At 42.5% G+C, this 17,630-nt stretch overlaps 1 protein-coding gene across 1 annotated transcript; it reads left to right on the top strand.

The window, feature by feature from the left end:
• Nucleotides 1-8,458: 8,458 nt before the first annotated feature.
• Nucleotides 8,459-14,302, top strand: LOC119164355 (uncharacterized). The gene is made up of 5 exons (XM_037416530.2): nucleotides 8,459-8,726; nucleotides 10,881-11,033; nucleotides 11,858-11,975; nucleotides 12,727-12,803; nucleotides 13,941-14,302. The coding sequence occupies exons 1-5, from the start codon at nucleotides 8,629-8,631 to the stop codon at nucleotides 14,158-14,160; spliced, it is 666 nt and encodes a 221-aa protein (XP_037272427.2). The 5' UTR covers nucleotides 8,459-8,628; the 3' UTR covers nucleotides 14,161-14,302.
• Nucleotides 14,303-17,630: the final 3,328 nt, after the last annotated feature.

Genomic DNA, 17,630 nt, shown 5'->3' with positions numbered 1-17,630 from the left:
ACGAGCCTCATGGGCTGAAAAAGACGTCAAGGCTGCCTGCCGACTTCAGAGCTTTTTAAGTGGCTGGCAGCAGTGACGGGTCTGTCATTTTTCGTGTCGGAAGTGTGCTGCTTACTTTTTTGCACATTGGTGCAATTTGTTTTTGTTTGTTTTTTCCACGTTGAAACAGTATTTTTGCACCTCAGAAAAACGGGACTGTCTACATTGCGAGAAGAGGAGCACTTTTTACTCCATACGGCCTAAATACGCTCGCCTTCTTTCAGAGGTCCTTTTGTTTTGCAGTGAAAATTGTCATTTGCACTGCACGTCCGTTCGCTCCAGGTTGCACACTGTCAGCGTAATGAGACATTGTTAACATCGAAGCAGCGAGTGCTATTTTGGTAAACGTGAGCAAATGGGATGACAATTATTGCGGATAGAAAGACACATCGAAGGCTGTGATTGTGTTTAGAGTGCAGTGTCTTAGCATCGTCCGCATATCCAACAGATAGGAGTAGTAGCGAAGTGCGTGGAAAGTGTGACCGATTTGCCCTTGTTTCCTTTTCTTTTTTTTTGCGCTCAGATGGCGCGATTGCTGTCGTTTTTCATGTTGTTTCAATCGTCTCTGTTTACGCGGAAACAGTATTTTGCACCTTATATGACACTAGGACATTTTCTACAACTGAAACAGCAAAAAGCAGGAGCATACTTTTTTCCAAGTGCCATGCGGCCATTTTTTTCTTTATATAAATAACATTTTATCGAGTCGTGGTCAGAGACAAGCGGCTTTTCATAGTCGGCAGCATCAGATCATATTCTGTAAGATTGTTGAATGTTAGTCCAGTCTCACCAAACCGTGCTTCGGAACCCGTTCATTTGTGTTTCCATCTCGTAACACCAGTGTTTCAGAATAGTAATTCATTCTTTCTGGAACCAGTTCACTCGTGGTTCTGTTTTGCGACACAGGTGTTTCAGAATGGTGATTCATTGTTTGTCTCCAGGTCTGGGGCTTGTGTGCTTGTGTTGGCAGAGTTTATCTGTTTTTAATTGTGACTGAAGAGCTATGGCTTCTTGTTATTACCCCTACATGCTCCCCCATTTGTAACCTCTATCATGTGTTTCATCGTTGTCCTGGGCACCAAGAAAGAAAGCTTACACGATGTTCCACGTATGGACCGACTATTCGCCAGTTGCAAATTTGTCCCCGTAATGCACTTTCTGTTGGGGTCTTCCTTGTAATCTATGCGTAACAAGCATTTCGTACTTAGAAAACAAAAGCACTGCTTCTTTGATGTAAACACATGATAGATAAGATTGAATTGTTTTTGCACATGTGACTATGGAAACAGAATGGAGTGTTTATTTTCCTGTGCACCTCCAAAGCTTTTGTGTTGTCAGTATGTTTGTAATATAGTAAATCCACCTTTCCATTTTTGTTTTTTGGTCGTCCCAGTTATTTCTTCGTTGCTTCATTAAAGAAAATGCAGAAATCGAATGAGCTTGCTAGCCCTCTGCCTCAGCTGTCTTAAATGCTTTTGTTTTGTAATATAAAATCCTTGTGAAATATTTTATGAAGTGCAGCAAAGCATTTTTTTAGCAATAGTAACCAAACGAAATCTGTGGGATTTTGAAAGAGAGCACCTTAGCTTAGTTTGTTAGGATGTTGTATACTTCGCCAGACTTGGACAGTTTTTTTTTTCTTGTGAACTACAAACTTTCGTTACCCAAGGAACTTTCAATAATCAAACACGCTCTTCGGTGTTGCTTGACAGTTTGAAAACGTTTTTTCATGCAAGAAATCTAATAAAATTTGAAAAATTGAGTGTTGCATAACAGCGATGTTAATAAGCATAAGCTAGTCTAACGGCAGTCAGCCTAATCGTATATCTTCAAATAACGAGATTCTGTTACTCTGCTTTGTTTTTCAGCCAGTGTAGGAAAACCAGATATTCCAACAGAGCGGTTGTGAAAGATGGGAGTTGTTAAAACTGCATGAAATGCGTACAAGTGATAAGGATTTATAAACTAGCGGCTTGCGATTAGTCCATCGGAATGTGCTGTGATGTGTCAATTTGCAGCAGTATGAAATGAACTGCCAAAAGTGACAGGGTAACTGCAGCTCTCACTTTTCTAACCATCTTGTTCTCTATTTTTGTTTTTAATTTAAACTCTCAGCCTCTCCTCTACCATATCTGCTATAGTGTTCAGAAAATTGCTGTTTTGATAATACATTTATTATGTTATCAAAATAGCTAATACCTGAGTGCAATTTTTTAAAAAAGGTAGCAATTATTCCATAAAACATGGGATAATTGCCTTCAGAATTGTTGCATAAAAATCAGGCTCTTCTTGTTTCCTTTTTGTTTTTATGTTCACATTGGTGCTGTGCTGTTCTTTTTTTTTTACCATTGCTGAACTTGTGAAGTTCAAATTCATGTGTATGTGTTATGATTGCAAAGTTCATTAAGGTTGCAGTCGCTAGCTTATTTCTAAATTTTTTTATACCAATGTGTATCGACAGCTCTACCTTGCGGATGAGGGCAAAAATGAAATATCATGACAGCCTTAGCACTCATTTTTGGGCCCACTGTCTAAGTCTCCCAAAGTAGCTGACACTGGCCCTATGGTGATCACATTGTGGATGTGTTGGGAGTCCTCTGGGGGTGTTGTCGATTCTAAGGGTGTTGAATTTTAAGCGCAGCTTCTTTTTGTGCTGGGTGAACGCAGATGACTTTGTAACAGTTGCCCATTCGGGAAGCATGCTGTAACATCTTGCGTTGTCTCGACACGACAATTATGTTCTACTTGAATGCCATGCGGAATTTTTGCGCTGCGGTCAGACTGTGTGCTGTCTGTTCTGGTTTGTTAAAACATAGCCACACTTTTTACCTTTTGGTCTGTGCTTGGCTGCCGCTTTCAAAAGCTGATTTCCAGACCAATTGCTATAGTACTTTGTGTAAAATGATCAATCAATGCAGATTAACCAAGAAGAAACAATGTATGCTTTGGTACTATAGCACCAAAACATCTCTGCCTCTGCTCCCATTTTTATGTTCTCATTGTTTTTTTTTTGTTCGTTCAAAATGCATCTGCCAAAGGCTTTTTCATACTCACCACTAGCGCTGGCTGTGCTACCAAGTTAGTCAGAAACGGTCGCAAGCTGCGGTTATAGTCCCAAAGCCACTGTTTTGGCTCAATATCTCACTGCCTGATTTTTCAATTGCGTGACTGCTGTCTCAAAGCCTCTGCACCAATCAGATGCGCAGTAACAGGGTTTCAGCTTAATAATCGTGGCAACCGTAATGCGAGCAGACGTGAATTCCGCGTGTCGACGGGTCTTAGTCGCGCACAGGTGTGAACATCGGTTGCGTTGAGTCACTTTTCAATCGCAAACGGTCGCGCGACCAGTGCTAGTTGCAAGTGTGAATGAGATCTGTCTCTTGTCTGAGCCGTGCAAAAGGTGTTGCATTTCGCCAGCAAAGCTTCTATTTCTTGCATGCACATTTGCTTTTGGCATGGTGCCCTTTATTCCAGCAAAGGCCACTTTTGGATCTATTCTGTGGTTTCGCTCTGGCCTAAATTTAAACATGCGTACCATGTTGCCTGTTGTGGCAGCTTGGGGAGTACGGGACTAAGCTGCTAACCTCCATGACATGAGGCTGATTCCCAGCCACAACAGGTGTATTTAGACGGTGGCGAACGGCAAAAACACCCATGTACACTCGTACACTCGGACCACACTATAAAAAAGTCGCACTTGCCCCGACAATACTTTTTTAGATCCGAAAGTTTGTTATAAAGATACATTTCTAATACAGTATACATGACAGAGCTGTTCTTCACTTCGTTATGCCCAATAATTTGTTATATCTGGGTTTGTTATATGGATGTATAAGTGTAGTTACATTTAGATGCACATAAACGAACCCCTGGTTGCCTGAAGTGTTGGCTGCCGCTCTTGCCATCCACGAATTTTTCCCCACACAAAGTTCAACCGTTATGGCTGGAAACCAAGACTGTCCTCGTACATGGCCATATGGTTTTATAGCTGCTGAGACTGCCACGTGGGCTATTTTAATTATCCAGTCACCACAACAGGCTGTCTATCATGAATTTGATAACACACCAACCACACTGATCTTTCTGTTAACATCCTTTTGGGTTTAATTTTATAGGCTTGGTTTGTTTAAATTTCTGTTCACTGTCATAGTTATTATTATGCCTGGTATTTTGTTTATAGAGTTGCAAGAAGAACCCGACAAAAAGAAGTAGCCATGATTTTGCGAAGTACTTAACAGTTAGTCACTAAAAAGACAAAGAACTATATTGATGTCTTGTCAAAATTTTTAGGGAATATATTTATGTTCTTGGGTTGTGGTCCTGATGAAGGCATGTGTATGCGGAATTCAATGCTCGTACCTTGTGGAGTATATTGAAGAACTTTGAAGTGCTGTTCTATTATTTTGTGGCACTTATGTCTCAGTCGGAGTTGGTTTTAGTGACATATTTATCAATTCTGCATTGTTGGTTCGCGTTAAATTTTTTTCAAATTCTTGTTCGTGTTTATACGGTAACAACAAAACGAGGTGAAGAGAAGACTACACAAAAGAGTAACCACTCGCACATTTTGCGAGTGATTGATGTGACCGTGCTGGTCATGTGACTGCATGTGACCATATGATTGTGACAGTTGCTTTCAAGCAATATCACTTGTTATGGTGCTGTGCTTTTATTAGCACCAGCAATCATTCTCTGCTTCATTCTTTGTGATAAAAACGGGTGCAGAAATGGAAGGCGATGTGCAACGTTTGCTACTTGCACCTTTCTCGCTCGCACGACGACAGTATTCCGCTGTGACCATATTTTGTAGCGTTCACGCTCCGTTTGTACCGGCCATATCACCAAGTTCGCTAGTGCTGACAATGCCGTCATTGAAGTTTAATGCTCATCATTGGTGAGGCACAGAAGTTAGTAGAATGCAATGGCTAAACAAAGTTTCATGAACTTTGGCCAGGTTGAAAAGACCCTGAAATGGTTTTTTTAATGCTTTGTCAGCGTTTAGGCTAGACCACCATCAAAACATTCGCACCACAAATTAAGTGAAACGTTCAGTACCAAGGCTTCTAAGGACAATTATATCATACCCTCCTTCTTACCTCTGCCTGGCCTCCTCAACCTATGAGGCACACTAGCATCGCTGCGGACCGGCTAGCTCTCATAAGCACGCTCGGCGTTTTGACCTTTTACCAGTCTAGACCGAGATCGCACGCCGACAGGCTGCATGCATTCTCGGAAGGCATCACAGGGTGTGCCCGGCAGCAGGCATATCTGCTCTGATAGGGGCTGCCACCCTACCAACAGATCTTACTTCTGCGCATTCTACAGCCCATTACAGCCGATCAGATCAGCAGCAACGGTGATGTGGCTGCTGACGTGCTCTGGCCTCGTCAAGCGGCCAGAGCACGTCACTGTGAATGGGCGGCTGAAAACGAGTTTGGCCAAGTCGCAACGATGTGCACTGATTCGCAGCTTTAGATGTAATAAACAGCTTACGCAGAGAGCTCAAATCGGTCTCTAAATAACCCTTGGTACTTGGTCTACCGGCCCAATGTGTTTGAACAAGTCGCCGAAACCATTTCAGGGTCCTTTTGAAAGTCTCGTTCTGTTAGAACACAATCTGATCAATTTTAGCGAAGAGAAAAGAATGTAAAAACCACCTTACAGCACCAAAATATTTGCGTCTACATGAGATTGCCCAGGAACCTCATGGGTGGTGCTGCAAGAGGTATTTCTTTTCTTGTGTTATCTGTATTGCCAAGCATTTCTGATGGCTAGAGCAGTGTCATATTGTCAAATGTCAAAGGGTAATACACTACTTTGGCATTGTATGTCAAAATACAAGACAAATTGTTTTTGATTAATGTCCACATCTGCTTAAAATGTCGATTTGATAATATGCAGTTGAATATGTACAGTTGCTCTCTAGCTGGCATGAATTTTATTTTACACATGAAAAGCAGAGGCACGCCATGACTGTAATTATAAGACAAGTTTCTTCCGTCACGCTTTCCTTTACTGTGATCGTGCCAGGCATGGCATAGTACCATACAGTTTAGTACCTGATTGATTAACATAAAGCCGCCATTTCAGTCGTGCTTTCTGTGGGAGATTTGAGTACATTGTTCATTTTACGCAGTGATGTGCTTTTTTTTTACACTCTTAGTGTGCTTTTTTATATTCAGCATTAAAGATTCTTGTTAATGCTGTTGCTGAAAACTTATCTGAATGCCTTGCGACTGATGTTTGTTGACCAGAATGCATGGTGCAATACGCTTGTTTGATTACTCTGTGCTGGAAGTATTGGATATCTGATGTTGCTGATTAGGTCATGTAGTTTGTCATCCTGACAAAAAAAAGCTAAACTGAATATCAGGGACAACCTATGAACTTTGTGTGCACTTGAACTGCAGACGTCTGCACGGGACATCGTCTTGACCTCAGTAAGAGAGCCATGTTGGCTGGAGTTTGTTGTCAGCTGTGTTTTCTTTTATCTGCTATTATAAAATGCCAGGCTTATCAGAAAATAAAACATTGGTGTTCTTGCTATGTCTGGTCAGCATCTTATAAAAAGTGCCATAAGATTCACATTTGAATCCAAAAATAGTGACAAAGATATTTACAGTGTAAGCCAAGTGTCCTGAATATTTTTTACACTCATTCATTTCCATGAAGCCACAGTAAAAGCAAAACTCAATATATTCTTGGCATGTGTCGTATCTTATTAGAGCATGAACATGTGGCCGAATTGTTTGCCCATGGCAAAGATTACTTCATGCATAAATGCTTGTTAAGAATCATACTCTTTACCTCAGGCATAAAATTTCGCCTCTGTAACCTTCACATGTACAAACTGCTAACATTTGAAAAAAGAGTTTCGCCGCAAGGGCGATGCAATGAATGCGATAGCAACAACTTGGAATATAACGCTGAAAACTGCGAGCAGATCGAAACGTGCAGCGCGCTGCTCACGCACAAATGACGCAGAAAAACATACACAGGACGAGAGTGAACAGCGTTTACCGCTCGACACTTAACGCGCTGTCAAAACAAAAACGATGCACGAAAGTGCGAACAAGTGTCCCAGTTGTCATACTTCGCTGAGTATGAAAAGCGCGCTCGTTTCGCAAACGGGGCCTGTGTAGTGAGCGAAGTGACCTTTGTGGGCCTGGCAACTAACGCAATCGTTTCGGTGAAAGCCGAAAGCACACGATTTTCCCCACCGAAGGATAACCGCGCGCGCACAAGCATCTAACCCCCAACCCCATTCGCGGGGCAAAGTACACGTGGGAGATTATCGTGCGTCGGCGCATCGTGACAAGCTTGGTGCGGAGCGCGGGCGGCTTTCTTTTTTCTTTCTTGGGCTTTTATATATACAGATACGTATACTGCGGTGGCGACGGCAAAAAGCCAGCCGAAGCTGATCATATAGTTGCTATCGCAATGAAAATTCAAAAAGCCGGGATGGGAACTGATGGTTGAGCACGACCACCTTGAGCAGAATTAACGTTATAACTAGTGTAAATGAAGTGAATGTAAAAATTATGAAAAATTGAAGAACAGCGAATGTTGTGCTGCAGTCACTGTTTCAACGAATGTACTTCTCTGCGTCAGAGCAGCAAGAGAGGATGCCATGTCCCTTTGTTGAATCACTGGCTACGAATTTTTATCACTTCAACAAAGAACGTAGCTAAGGGTGTTGAACTCGCACCCTATAAGTGTGTGTGTGCGTACACGCACACACACACTTATATACAAACACACGCAAGAACACACATAAAACAGAATAATTTGCGGCCCCTCCCTCTCGTGAAAAAAAGTCCCGCAAAGTTGTTTGCTAAGCAGAGGTAGGAAATAAATCCCCAAAAGGCGGCAAATGTCACGATGGATGGATAGATGGATGCGAAATTTTATTTCGTGAGTCTTGAGGTGCGCAGCGGGCGTGGCCGTGTAGAGCGTCACAATAATATGTTAACCCTTGCATCCTTTTTTTTTAAGTTACTTTTGTGTGTCCTGTTATTACACTGTTGTCATAAAAAGCTACTATTACGTTCACAATATTTGAATAAAAAACTAGCATAAAAACGACCATGTCAACCAATTTAAAATATTGTTTAGTTACTTTGGCGAAACTTGTGGTTTGTCACCTGGCAACCACTGCAGAAGCGAAATTCAGTTTTTGTTGTATCGCACCGCCGTCCCGCTGTCTCAGCCGAAACCCAGTCTTCTTTAATTTTTCCTGGAAAACAGCGCTGCGTAAAAACACTCTGACTTTTCTTGGTGTGCTTTAACAGTTTTATCCTGACGCAACAGGAGCAAATAACGTTGTGTAAAGCCTCGAATAGTACTATTAGCGGCACCGATCATGTGGCAGATAGAGGAACCCGGTGGGTTTCAGTGGCAGCAAGTTGATTGCCGCCCATGTGGCGCGCGCTTTGCGCTTGTTATGATTGTTGTAGCCGTGGATGTTTAGCGTTTTACTGCGGTTTACGGTTCGTCACAGGGATAGAAGCGAGTGCACCTGTGGCGATGGTAGACGCTACTTGATCGCAGCGCATAACCTCGCGGAGCTGGCGTGCGTGACGGTCTGCGATGAGCTTGAAGCGGATTTTCCCGTTTTCAGAAGACGACGTCAAGTCGAGAGCGTGCCTCGATTCCACGGAAACTTTTGTCTTGGGAGACGATCAATCGTGAGTTCACTCGTTTGTGATGGTCAGATCACGGTCCTAGTCATATCGAGACCACTGCGCATTGCGGTGCTTACTTGTTTCCGCGCGGTGTTGTCAACTCTGCTAAAAACGGTATTTTATAGTGCTTTCAGCCTCTTAATCTTCGTCGTCCAATAACGATGAAGTGAAACGCGCTACGTATGTCGTAGTTGCATCATCGTGATGTCGCCAATGTTACGAATATCATCGATGTGCGCGCGTAAAGTCGCGCTGTGGCGGGCTTGATTTGCACGAACGACACGCCCCCTTGTTAAAGGGTTCCAGCGACGGAGTGTTGTCGCATGCCGTCTCCGGCAACTAAATGAAGGTTTCCGTCGATTTGTCTGGCCGATATCTACGGCCGTGTAAGTCATGTTTCCAGATTGGTCGCAAAAGGAAATACATTCAAGTGTGTTGTTCCATATGCGTGATATTGATCGGAGTCAGAGAGCCCAATGGGGATCGCATTTCTCGGTCCTGATTGGCTCGTTCGTGCGATCTGCGGAACGGAGCCAATCAGGTGCCGTCTGGCTTGATGAGCATCGAAAGTGCAGCGTTTGGCAGATGTGCGTAAAAAAGCCAGTGCCGTTCATATAGGCCTTATTTATCTCGACCAAAAATGGTCGTGTGACGGTAGTTGAACGTTAAGACATCTGTTGTGTTTGCTTTTCTTTTTGTTAAGAAAAGCATAACTGTGATGTGTAGGATATCATCAAAAAATCAGATGCATATGACGATGAGAGGGAAAATAGTACAATCATGTAACAAAATCAAAAACAAAACAGTATGTTCACGAAAAATTTGAGCGATCTAGTATAGAAATTTATTCAGGAACCACCTTTAAGGAAACGCCACCGCTTCAAATGCATTAAGGTTTTTCTTTCTATTTCATTTAATGTGATACCATTATGACACTCAACAGCACATCTTCACGAAGCCGACGTGAAGCTCCTGGCAAGCTGGTCCTTTATTCAGTGTATTCAAAGATTCTGTTATGTCTCTACAGTATGATTGTGAATAAATTCAACTGGACGAGAAGACAACTTGCCTCCGGCAGGGGCCGAACCTGCAACCTTTGAATAACGCGTCCGGTGCTCTACCAATTGAGATAAAGCGGTGCTCGTCCACTTTATCAGGTACTTCTGTGCCTGTGACTCTGGGAGTGTCAGTGTTTGTTGCTCATAGCCTTGGTGGTTAGCGTGGAACACTTTTCGCCAGCTGGTGTCACACAGCGCGGGATCTCGCTACTGGCTGGCAGCTAACCAGTTAGCCCTCTTATACATAGTGTGCATTGACGCCACCGTGGCCACCATGTCTGGGTACCAGCTGGTTGAGACACCACACGCACTCTTAATCGAACGCGCGGAGCAAGAAACTCTGAAATCAGACTAGTGCGGCTGTCCGTGCTGTTCCTTTTTGTTCACCCTTGGTGCGGCTGGCGAACAGAAGAAAGCGAGAAGAGCACAAAATAACGTAAACAACTGCGTGTCTTCCCGTGCTCTAACGCGCTCTGGTGAGATAAAAAGTCACGTTTGGCAGCATGTCTGGGTACCCAGTGCTGAGATACCCCCGTCTGTGACGTTACGTGAACACTATGTATACTACCTGGGGGCATCAACTCTGCTATGGGTAGAACTGCTGCGGCTGTAGCTAAATTGGCCGAATATCAGAAGCATTATCCAGTGGTTGCAGGTTTGGTCACTGCTGGCGGCGAGCTGTTATTTTGTCCACATAGCTTCTTCACATTACTATAATAATTACTCGAGTACAGCTAAAATAGTACAAATAATGTCTCCTATGCCCATAGGCCGGCAAAAAAAGTGGAACTCACTCAGACTCGCTAAAAAAATCTATCTTGCACTTTGGTCCCACTTGGACTTGGGCTCACCCAAATTTTCCTGAGCTGGACTCACTCGGACTCATACTCACCAAAATATTACTCAGCCCGACTCACTAATGCTGATGGCTCGATCTGAGTCTGAGTGAGTCGACTCGTGGGTGATTTCGCCGACCTATGCCTTTGTTGGCCTAATTGTCTGTTGGCTTTTCATTATGAGTGAAGACCGGTGAAGTATTTTTTTTTTTGCCAGTCCCAATACCTCTATGTCGAATTTCATGTTATCGTGCTCTTTCCAGAATACTGGACTCCTTGGCCCTACAACTGGCTGTCACTTCTGCAGGGGCCAGCGAATATGTGGCCATTGTTGGCTGCAACGCCATCGAGACGGCCTTCCATGTTCATGACATGCCAATGTTCAGCCAAGACATGGTTGACTTTATACGACCAAGGTGCTGCTAGCCTGAATTGCACTGGTAGTAGTAGTAGTAGACTGCCGCAGACGGTAAAGTTTGGCTGGTTTTATTGTGTTTACAAATAATTAGTTAATTTGTTCATTTGATCAGTTTTTACTTGCTGCAGTCTTGCCAGAGCTATTGCAGGAGTGGGCACAGCAATGTAGATCAATTGCTAAAAAAAAGTTCATAATTGCAGTTATAAACATCTCCTGGCAAATAACTGAAATGGTCAGTTGTTCATGCTAAGGAAATTGAGTTTGTATATATATAATAACAATAATATCTGACATTTTCGTGTCCCATATGATTATAAGAGATATGAATAAATTATAAGGTCCAAATAATGCCAGTAATGTCTGGATCAACAAGGTTTAAACTTGCTCTTATCCTTTTTCTGTGTTGTTTAACTGCACTTGTAACTATTGTTTCTCCCACTCCTTCCTGTAGTGCCTTTGGGCTCTGAAAGTGATTTTAATGTATAAATAAATAAAATAACTGCCTTTCAGTATCTACACCTTGAGCTTCAACATTTACCTAGACAGTGAAAAGGTGCTGGCTTTGAACCCCACGCTGCAATAACACTCCAACTTTTTTTGCTCAATAAAGGCCGAATCTCCATCGATTCAGTTTTGTATTGTTTACCAAATGTAACTAATGAAACCAGGTGTCCAGGGAATTATTCAGTACTCTAGTTCTGTGTCCCGTTCAGAGCGAGTGTATAGTTTAAAACATCAAACCGCAGACATTAGTGAAATGAGTGCTCTCTCTTGCAGGATCTCATTTTCCTATAGCGAAACCTTTGGCACTCACTTTTACAGGTTCATGGCAGACCTCAAGTCTCTCTTCAGCTACCTCACCAAGTTCCAGCAGCTCCCAGTGTATCCCAATGTCATCATACTGCACGGAATTGAGACATACATACAGCAAGCCTCTGAGGTAGGTGCTGACCTGTTAACCAGTCTAGCCTTAATTAGCGGTCTGTAGCGTTGCTTTCAGTGGGCGTTAGTGTCAGGTTATTAGTATGTTTGGGCGTTGTAGTACTAGCATAGTCGCTTTTGACGCACAAAAAAGCATAAGCAACTCCTTATTGAAAGAGAACAATCTGTGATGGACAGAGTAAGCTGCAGAGTGGGATAGGTGGTATTCTCTTTTCGTCATGTTCAGCACAAGAAGGGCTTCATTGAAAAAATAGATTGCCTACTTGGGCAAACTGGTGCTGGCAAATGTGGTTGTAATCTCGCATTTAATGTTACATGTTTACATGTTGTAATAAACACCACCTAGAAGTCACCGCTTGTTTTTGTCATTGCTCTATTGTGTACTGTGCCTATTTTTCCACTGGATGTACTGAATAGGTATAGCATTAGTCTGCGACAAAGTAGCTTTGCGTTAATGAATGTGCACGAAGTAGGTCATTGTTGACACCAAAATTTTATACAGACTTATGTAAGCTGCTTTTCAGTTGTAAAATAAATTCGCTTGGAAGTTGTAGATGCTAAAATTTTCAGTCTTTTTCAATAACAATTCGACAATGTTGCATATACATCAGGATAAGCATTTTAAGCTAGTTCTGAAGCATTTTCGTTAATGTGCTTCTGTACATATTTTTTTACATTGCCTCAGTGATTGAAGGGCTTAGATGTTGATTCGCTAAGCAAGTAAACTGACCTACTGATGTCGTTTTTAGGACGAAAAGGGGGACCAAACAATCGCATGTCTTTTTGCACTGGCGCGGGATGCTGCGAGTTTCGCCACCTCGAAAAAGTAAGTGCTTGCGAGATTTAGGTCTGTCTGCAGTGTAATAGCAGTGTTGGCTGGAATATACACGCCATTTATGCTGTCAGGTGGTACTGATTCTGCTGTTTTGTGCATCGAACTAAGCAGCACTGTGAACTGTTATCACTGTACTTGTTCTGTCTAGAGTTAAAAAGAATGCTATGTTTCAGATACGATCGAGGGTCAGTTTGGACAAAAGGGCCGCCCGAATAATTTGTTACTTGTACACGTTCGTCCAGTGCACCCGATCTAGCACTTCCTAGCTATGAAGTTCACACTGCCGCTACGAATCCCATCAAATTTTATGTAATTGCATGAGTGTGTCATATTAATTAACACAGCAGTAAATTGCCATAAATCCGGACCATCTTGCGAAAACAAATAGGAAGTGCAGATATACAACAAGCTCTCAGTGAAACAATGTTTGTGTACCGACTAGGATATGCAAAAGAAGGACAACAAACACAGGAAGCACAACTCATTGTCCTTCTGGGCATCATAGTTTGTGCCCACAGACATTGTGTAACAGCACCCACAAACTGGCCTAAAGAAGAGTACACTCAAACCTTCATATAACCCGGATATAACGAGGTAAATAAAGCATACTCTAGCAGTAGATACAGTGCAAGGGATATACCTTGATAACTGATTTGTGGATGTTGTCACGGAACCCTGACGCTGACGAACGCAGAGACAGCTTGGTGAAGATGAAACTTAATTTGCCGAACTTATGGCCGGTAAACGGGTGGTCACACTGGTTCTTATAGTGGTGAGCAGGGCGTCGGCAGTCGATCCACTCACAAGCATTGAAGCGCGTCGGCATTTCGAATATTCCAGTGTTATCGCTAGTAGCAACGCAGGTTCTGGAATAATCTGTTACGTTCGCGCTGCGCACTTAGTCTTAACAAAATGATCTACTACAGTCCTGAAGCTTCTCGAACACTGCAGGCATGGTTTGCTCTGAGTGTTACTCACAGTGTAACAGGGTGATAACAAAACTTGACGAAGAGCTGTGGCAATATAACGAACATATTTTTGTGCAAGATGCTACTTGGTTATAATGAGGTTTGAGTGTACTATCCTGCAGAAGCATCTTTGTTCTTGTTCCCTTTTTTATGCCTGCAGTCACCAGACTTGCCGTTTGCTTGTCACTTGCTGCGATGCTCCGTCTGAGGGCCACGTATGTCCCAGCTACGTGAGCCTCCCTTTTTTCCCGCTTCCTTGGCGTTGCAGCAAGTTGAAGTACGGAGGCTTCACCCTCCGTCTAGGTGGTCGTCTTCCGACGACAGTTCGCTTCAGTCTCTCCAAAAGAGAGCTTTGCTTGCAGAAGGTGGACTACTTTTGATGCATCATCAAAAATGTTTGTGCTGGACTCTGTCACTGTGCTAATGAGCGGTGCAACATATAATGTCGCACCACCCAGCCCGGTGACCGAACCACTATGTGGTCTGACATTGCTCTGTCGCACCACATTACTATGTCACACCACAGGCCGAGTCACTATGTCTCGCCACTATGTGGAGCGAGTAATGTCCCACCACTCAATAGCACAGCGGCCGAGTCACTATTTTCCGCCACTGTATGGTGTGACATTACTATATCGCACTACCGGCTGAATCACTATGGCCCTCCACTATGTGGTTTGACATTGCTATGTCGCACCACAGGCTGAATCACTATGTCACGCCACTATATGGTGCAACATTACTATATCGCACCACATTACTATGTATCACCACAGGCTGAATAACTATGGCCCGCCACTATGTGTTGCAACATTAAAATGTCGCACCATGTAGTGGCGGAACATAGTGATTCAGCCGTGATCCACAGGGAGGACAGTATCTTCACTCCCTGTCAAAATGGCTGCCTTCCGACTGTTCCGTTTTTTCTTGTCTGGGAAAGAATTTCGCTTGCAGAAAGAGTACTGTACTTAACGATAGTGTCTGCGATTGTCAGCGACATTTGTCCTACACTTGATCACTGTGCTACTTAGTGGTGTGACGTAGTGACATGTAATAAAGCGGTGATCTACTTGAAGGATGGCAGCTTTGCACTCTGTCAGAATGGTTGCCTTATGACTGTCTCCTGTGTCTGCTTGTCCACTAAGAAATTTTGTTTGCAGATAATCAGTAGCACCTAATAATACTGTCTACAATCCTTTTTTTGTTAGGCTGCAGTGTTCTGCGATTGTGTAAAAGAAAGAAACGTGAAGTTGAACTCTCACTAGGATAAAAAATGGGTATTTCACTCTCATATAGTTTGTCTGCTCGAAGAGACATAAATCTATCAAGTACACTTAAATGCACCCTGCTTGCAGAGTGTAGACTTGTCTTAATTGTGCCATGTGCAATAATTAAATAATGGTATTTCTTGATAACAGTGCAGTTCTACAGCTAAAGCAATGAATGTATCCTGTTACCGTTGATGCCGTTGGAGTGCAAAATTTAATTCACAAGCTTAAGTTATCCTCTTCTTGTGGCGTAGATGAAATCAACTCAAAGTTTCTAAAAAACACTGCATTGTATTCATCAATTTACTTGTCCTTAATCTTTTCGCAATCTATTCAGACCTCCACTTTGCCGCTTGACTGGAAGGTGGGGAAGGTGGTCCCTCTGCACAAATCTGGTAACACACAGTCTCCTCTCAATTACAGACCAATTTCCCTAACCAGTGTTCCTTGTAAAATGTTAGAACATATAATTTACTCCAACCTTGTCTCATTCCTAGAATCAAATTCTTTTTTTACTCCCTACCAGCACGGATTCCGAAAAAGTTACTCATGTGAAACCCAACTTCTTTATTTTACTAATGACATAGCATCGGCTTTAGATCGCGGCTCACTTGTGCATTGCATTTTTCTTGACTTTCAAAAAGCTTTCGATAAAGTACCTCACCAATTACTCCTCCTGAAAATTAGTACCTTAAACATTGACCCGAACATTCTTAAATGGATTGAATGCTTTCTGACTAATCGCACTCAGTTTGTAACAACTAATGGCTATAAATCACCTCTTTCTAAAGTAACATCCGGCGTACCCCAAGGTTCCGTATTAGGCCCTTTACTCTTTCTTATATATATTAATGATCTCCCAGACAGCATTAACTCCGCTATAAGGTTATTTGCAGATGATTGTGTAATTTACCGCGAAATAAACAATGAATATGATAACCAATTTCTACAGTCAGACCTTGACACTGTCTCAACCTGGTGCAATAAATGGCTTATGACTCTCAACTCTAACAAATCTAAATGCATGTCAATAACCCGGCGATCTATTTCTCCCCCCTGTACCTACAGAATTAACGCCGTTCCCCTCCAGCATGTCTCTTCATATAAGTACCTCGGCGTTTACATTAGCAACAATCTATCTTGGCACGCGCATGTTACCTACATCTGTAATAACGCTAACCGAACGCTAGGATACTTACGCCGCAACTTTTCTCGCGCTCCGCTGTCCCTCAAAATTCTATTATACCGATCACTAATTCGCCTAAAGCTTGAGTACGCGTCCGCTATATGGGATCCCGTGCAGCAAAATTTAATTAACGCGTTAGAATCTGTTCGGAACCGCTCAGTTCGGTTCATTTGTTCTAATTATTCCCGTACTGCTAGCATATCAGAAATGAAATCTAACCTTGACCTACCCAATTTAACTGTCCGGAGGAAACTGGCGCGACTGCATTTTTTTCATAAGATATTTTTTCACAATCCATCAATGAAGCGAGACCTCATTTCACAACCGTCATACCACTCATCGCGCATTGATCATCAGCATAAGGTTGCCATTCCGTTTTGCCGCACCAAATTATTTTCAGCAGCCTTCTTACCGAAAACAGCCGCCGATTGGAACCACCTTCCCTCTTCCGTTGTATCAATAACAGACCCTTTGTTATTCAAGACTGCAATTTCTCAGCAATGCTTGTAACTATACGCAGTTTTCATTATCTATCTTTGTCTTGTATGTGCTTGAATTCTTATACATTTTTAGTTGACTTATGTTGCCTTCCTGATTTGCGCATCTGTTACTTGTTTCTTTATCTTGTCTTTTTTTCTTGTGTGTTATATATGTTGTACCCACCCCCTCTGTAATGCCCTACGGGCCCTGAGGGTATTCTAATAAATAAATAAAATAAATAAATTTCATAGTAATCAACAGCTGGACCTTGCCAGTTTCTCAAGACGGATATCTTCCGAGAAGCACCTACCTGCCTCAGGCAGTTGAGGAGTGTGTTGTGCGCACAAATTGTAGACTACTTGGAAATGTGCAGTCTAGAATATTAAACGAGTTGTATTGCTGCATTACTGAGTAGTCCAGATGAATCGATTTGTCATTGCGGAGTGTATATTTCATTCTCTACCAAAAATCGCTGCACTCCATGAATAATCTCAAACAACAGTCTTTCCTAGAAGAACCTTTGACTGTGAAGGGATTTTTACAGTTATTTATAAAATTACCGGTCGGTGTTAGAATACTATGTTGTGCTAGGGAATCACAGAATGTGCTTGAAAGTGAGCCTCCTTCGAGATGGCAGTACGTGATGCATTGTATTATTTATTATGCATCATGTTAATAATCGGAAGACTGTAGACTGAAAAAAGTGTTGGGCTTGATTTATTCTCTCGCTTCATAAGGCACAGTTCTTTCATCTTCAGTTGCAACACCGTTGATAACAAGTCAGCTACTTCGTTTCAATAGAGCTGGCTACATTCTGACAACCATTTGCAGTAGACTCTCAGTAAACAGAAATCTGTTCAACAGAACTGCTGCTTAAATGGAACAAATGCTTCTGACAAGATTGGTTTCGTTCTTG

The sequence above is a fragment of the Rhipicephalus microplus genome, chromosome 8, assembly GCF_043290135.1.
Source record: "Rhipicephalus microplus isolate Deutch F79 chromosome 8, USDA_Rmic, whole genome shotgun sequence".
In the NCBI taxonomy this organism is placed as follows: domain Eukaryota; kingdom Metazoa; phylum Arthropoda; class Arachnida; order Ixodida; family Ixodidae; genus Rhipicephalus; species Rhipicephalus microplus.
Note: the sequence above shows the minus strand (reverse complement) of the source record. Positions and strands in the feature narration are given on the sequence as shown.

Excerpts from the sequence above, each read along its gene's own strand:
- LOC119164355 (XM_037416530.2), top strand. The coding sequence starts at position 8,629 with ATGAGCTTGAAGCGGATTTTCCCGTTTTCAGAAGACGACGTCAAGTCG. Across the intron at positions 11,034-11,857 it reads GTTGACTTTATACGACCAAG|GTTCATGGCAGACCTCAAGT; the intron begins GTGCTGCTAGCC and ends TCACTTTTACAG. Across the intron at positions 12,804-13,940 it reads AGTTTCGCCACCTCGAAAAA|TCACCAGACTTGCCGTTTGC; the intron begins GTAAGTGCTTGC and ends TTATGCCTGCAG.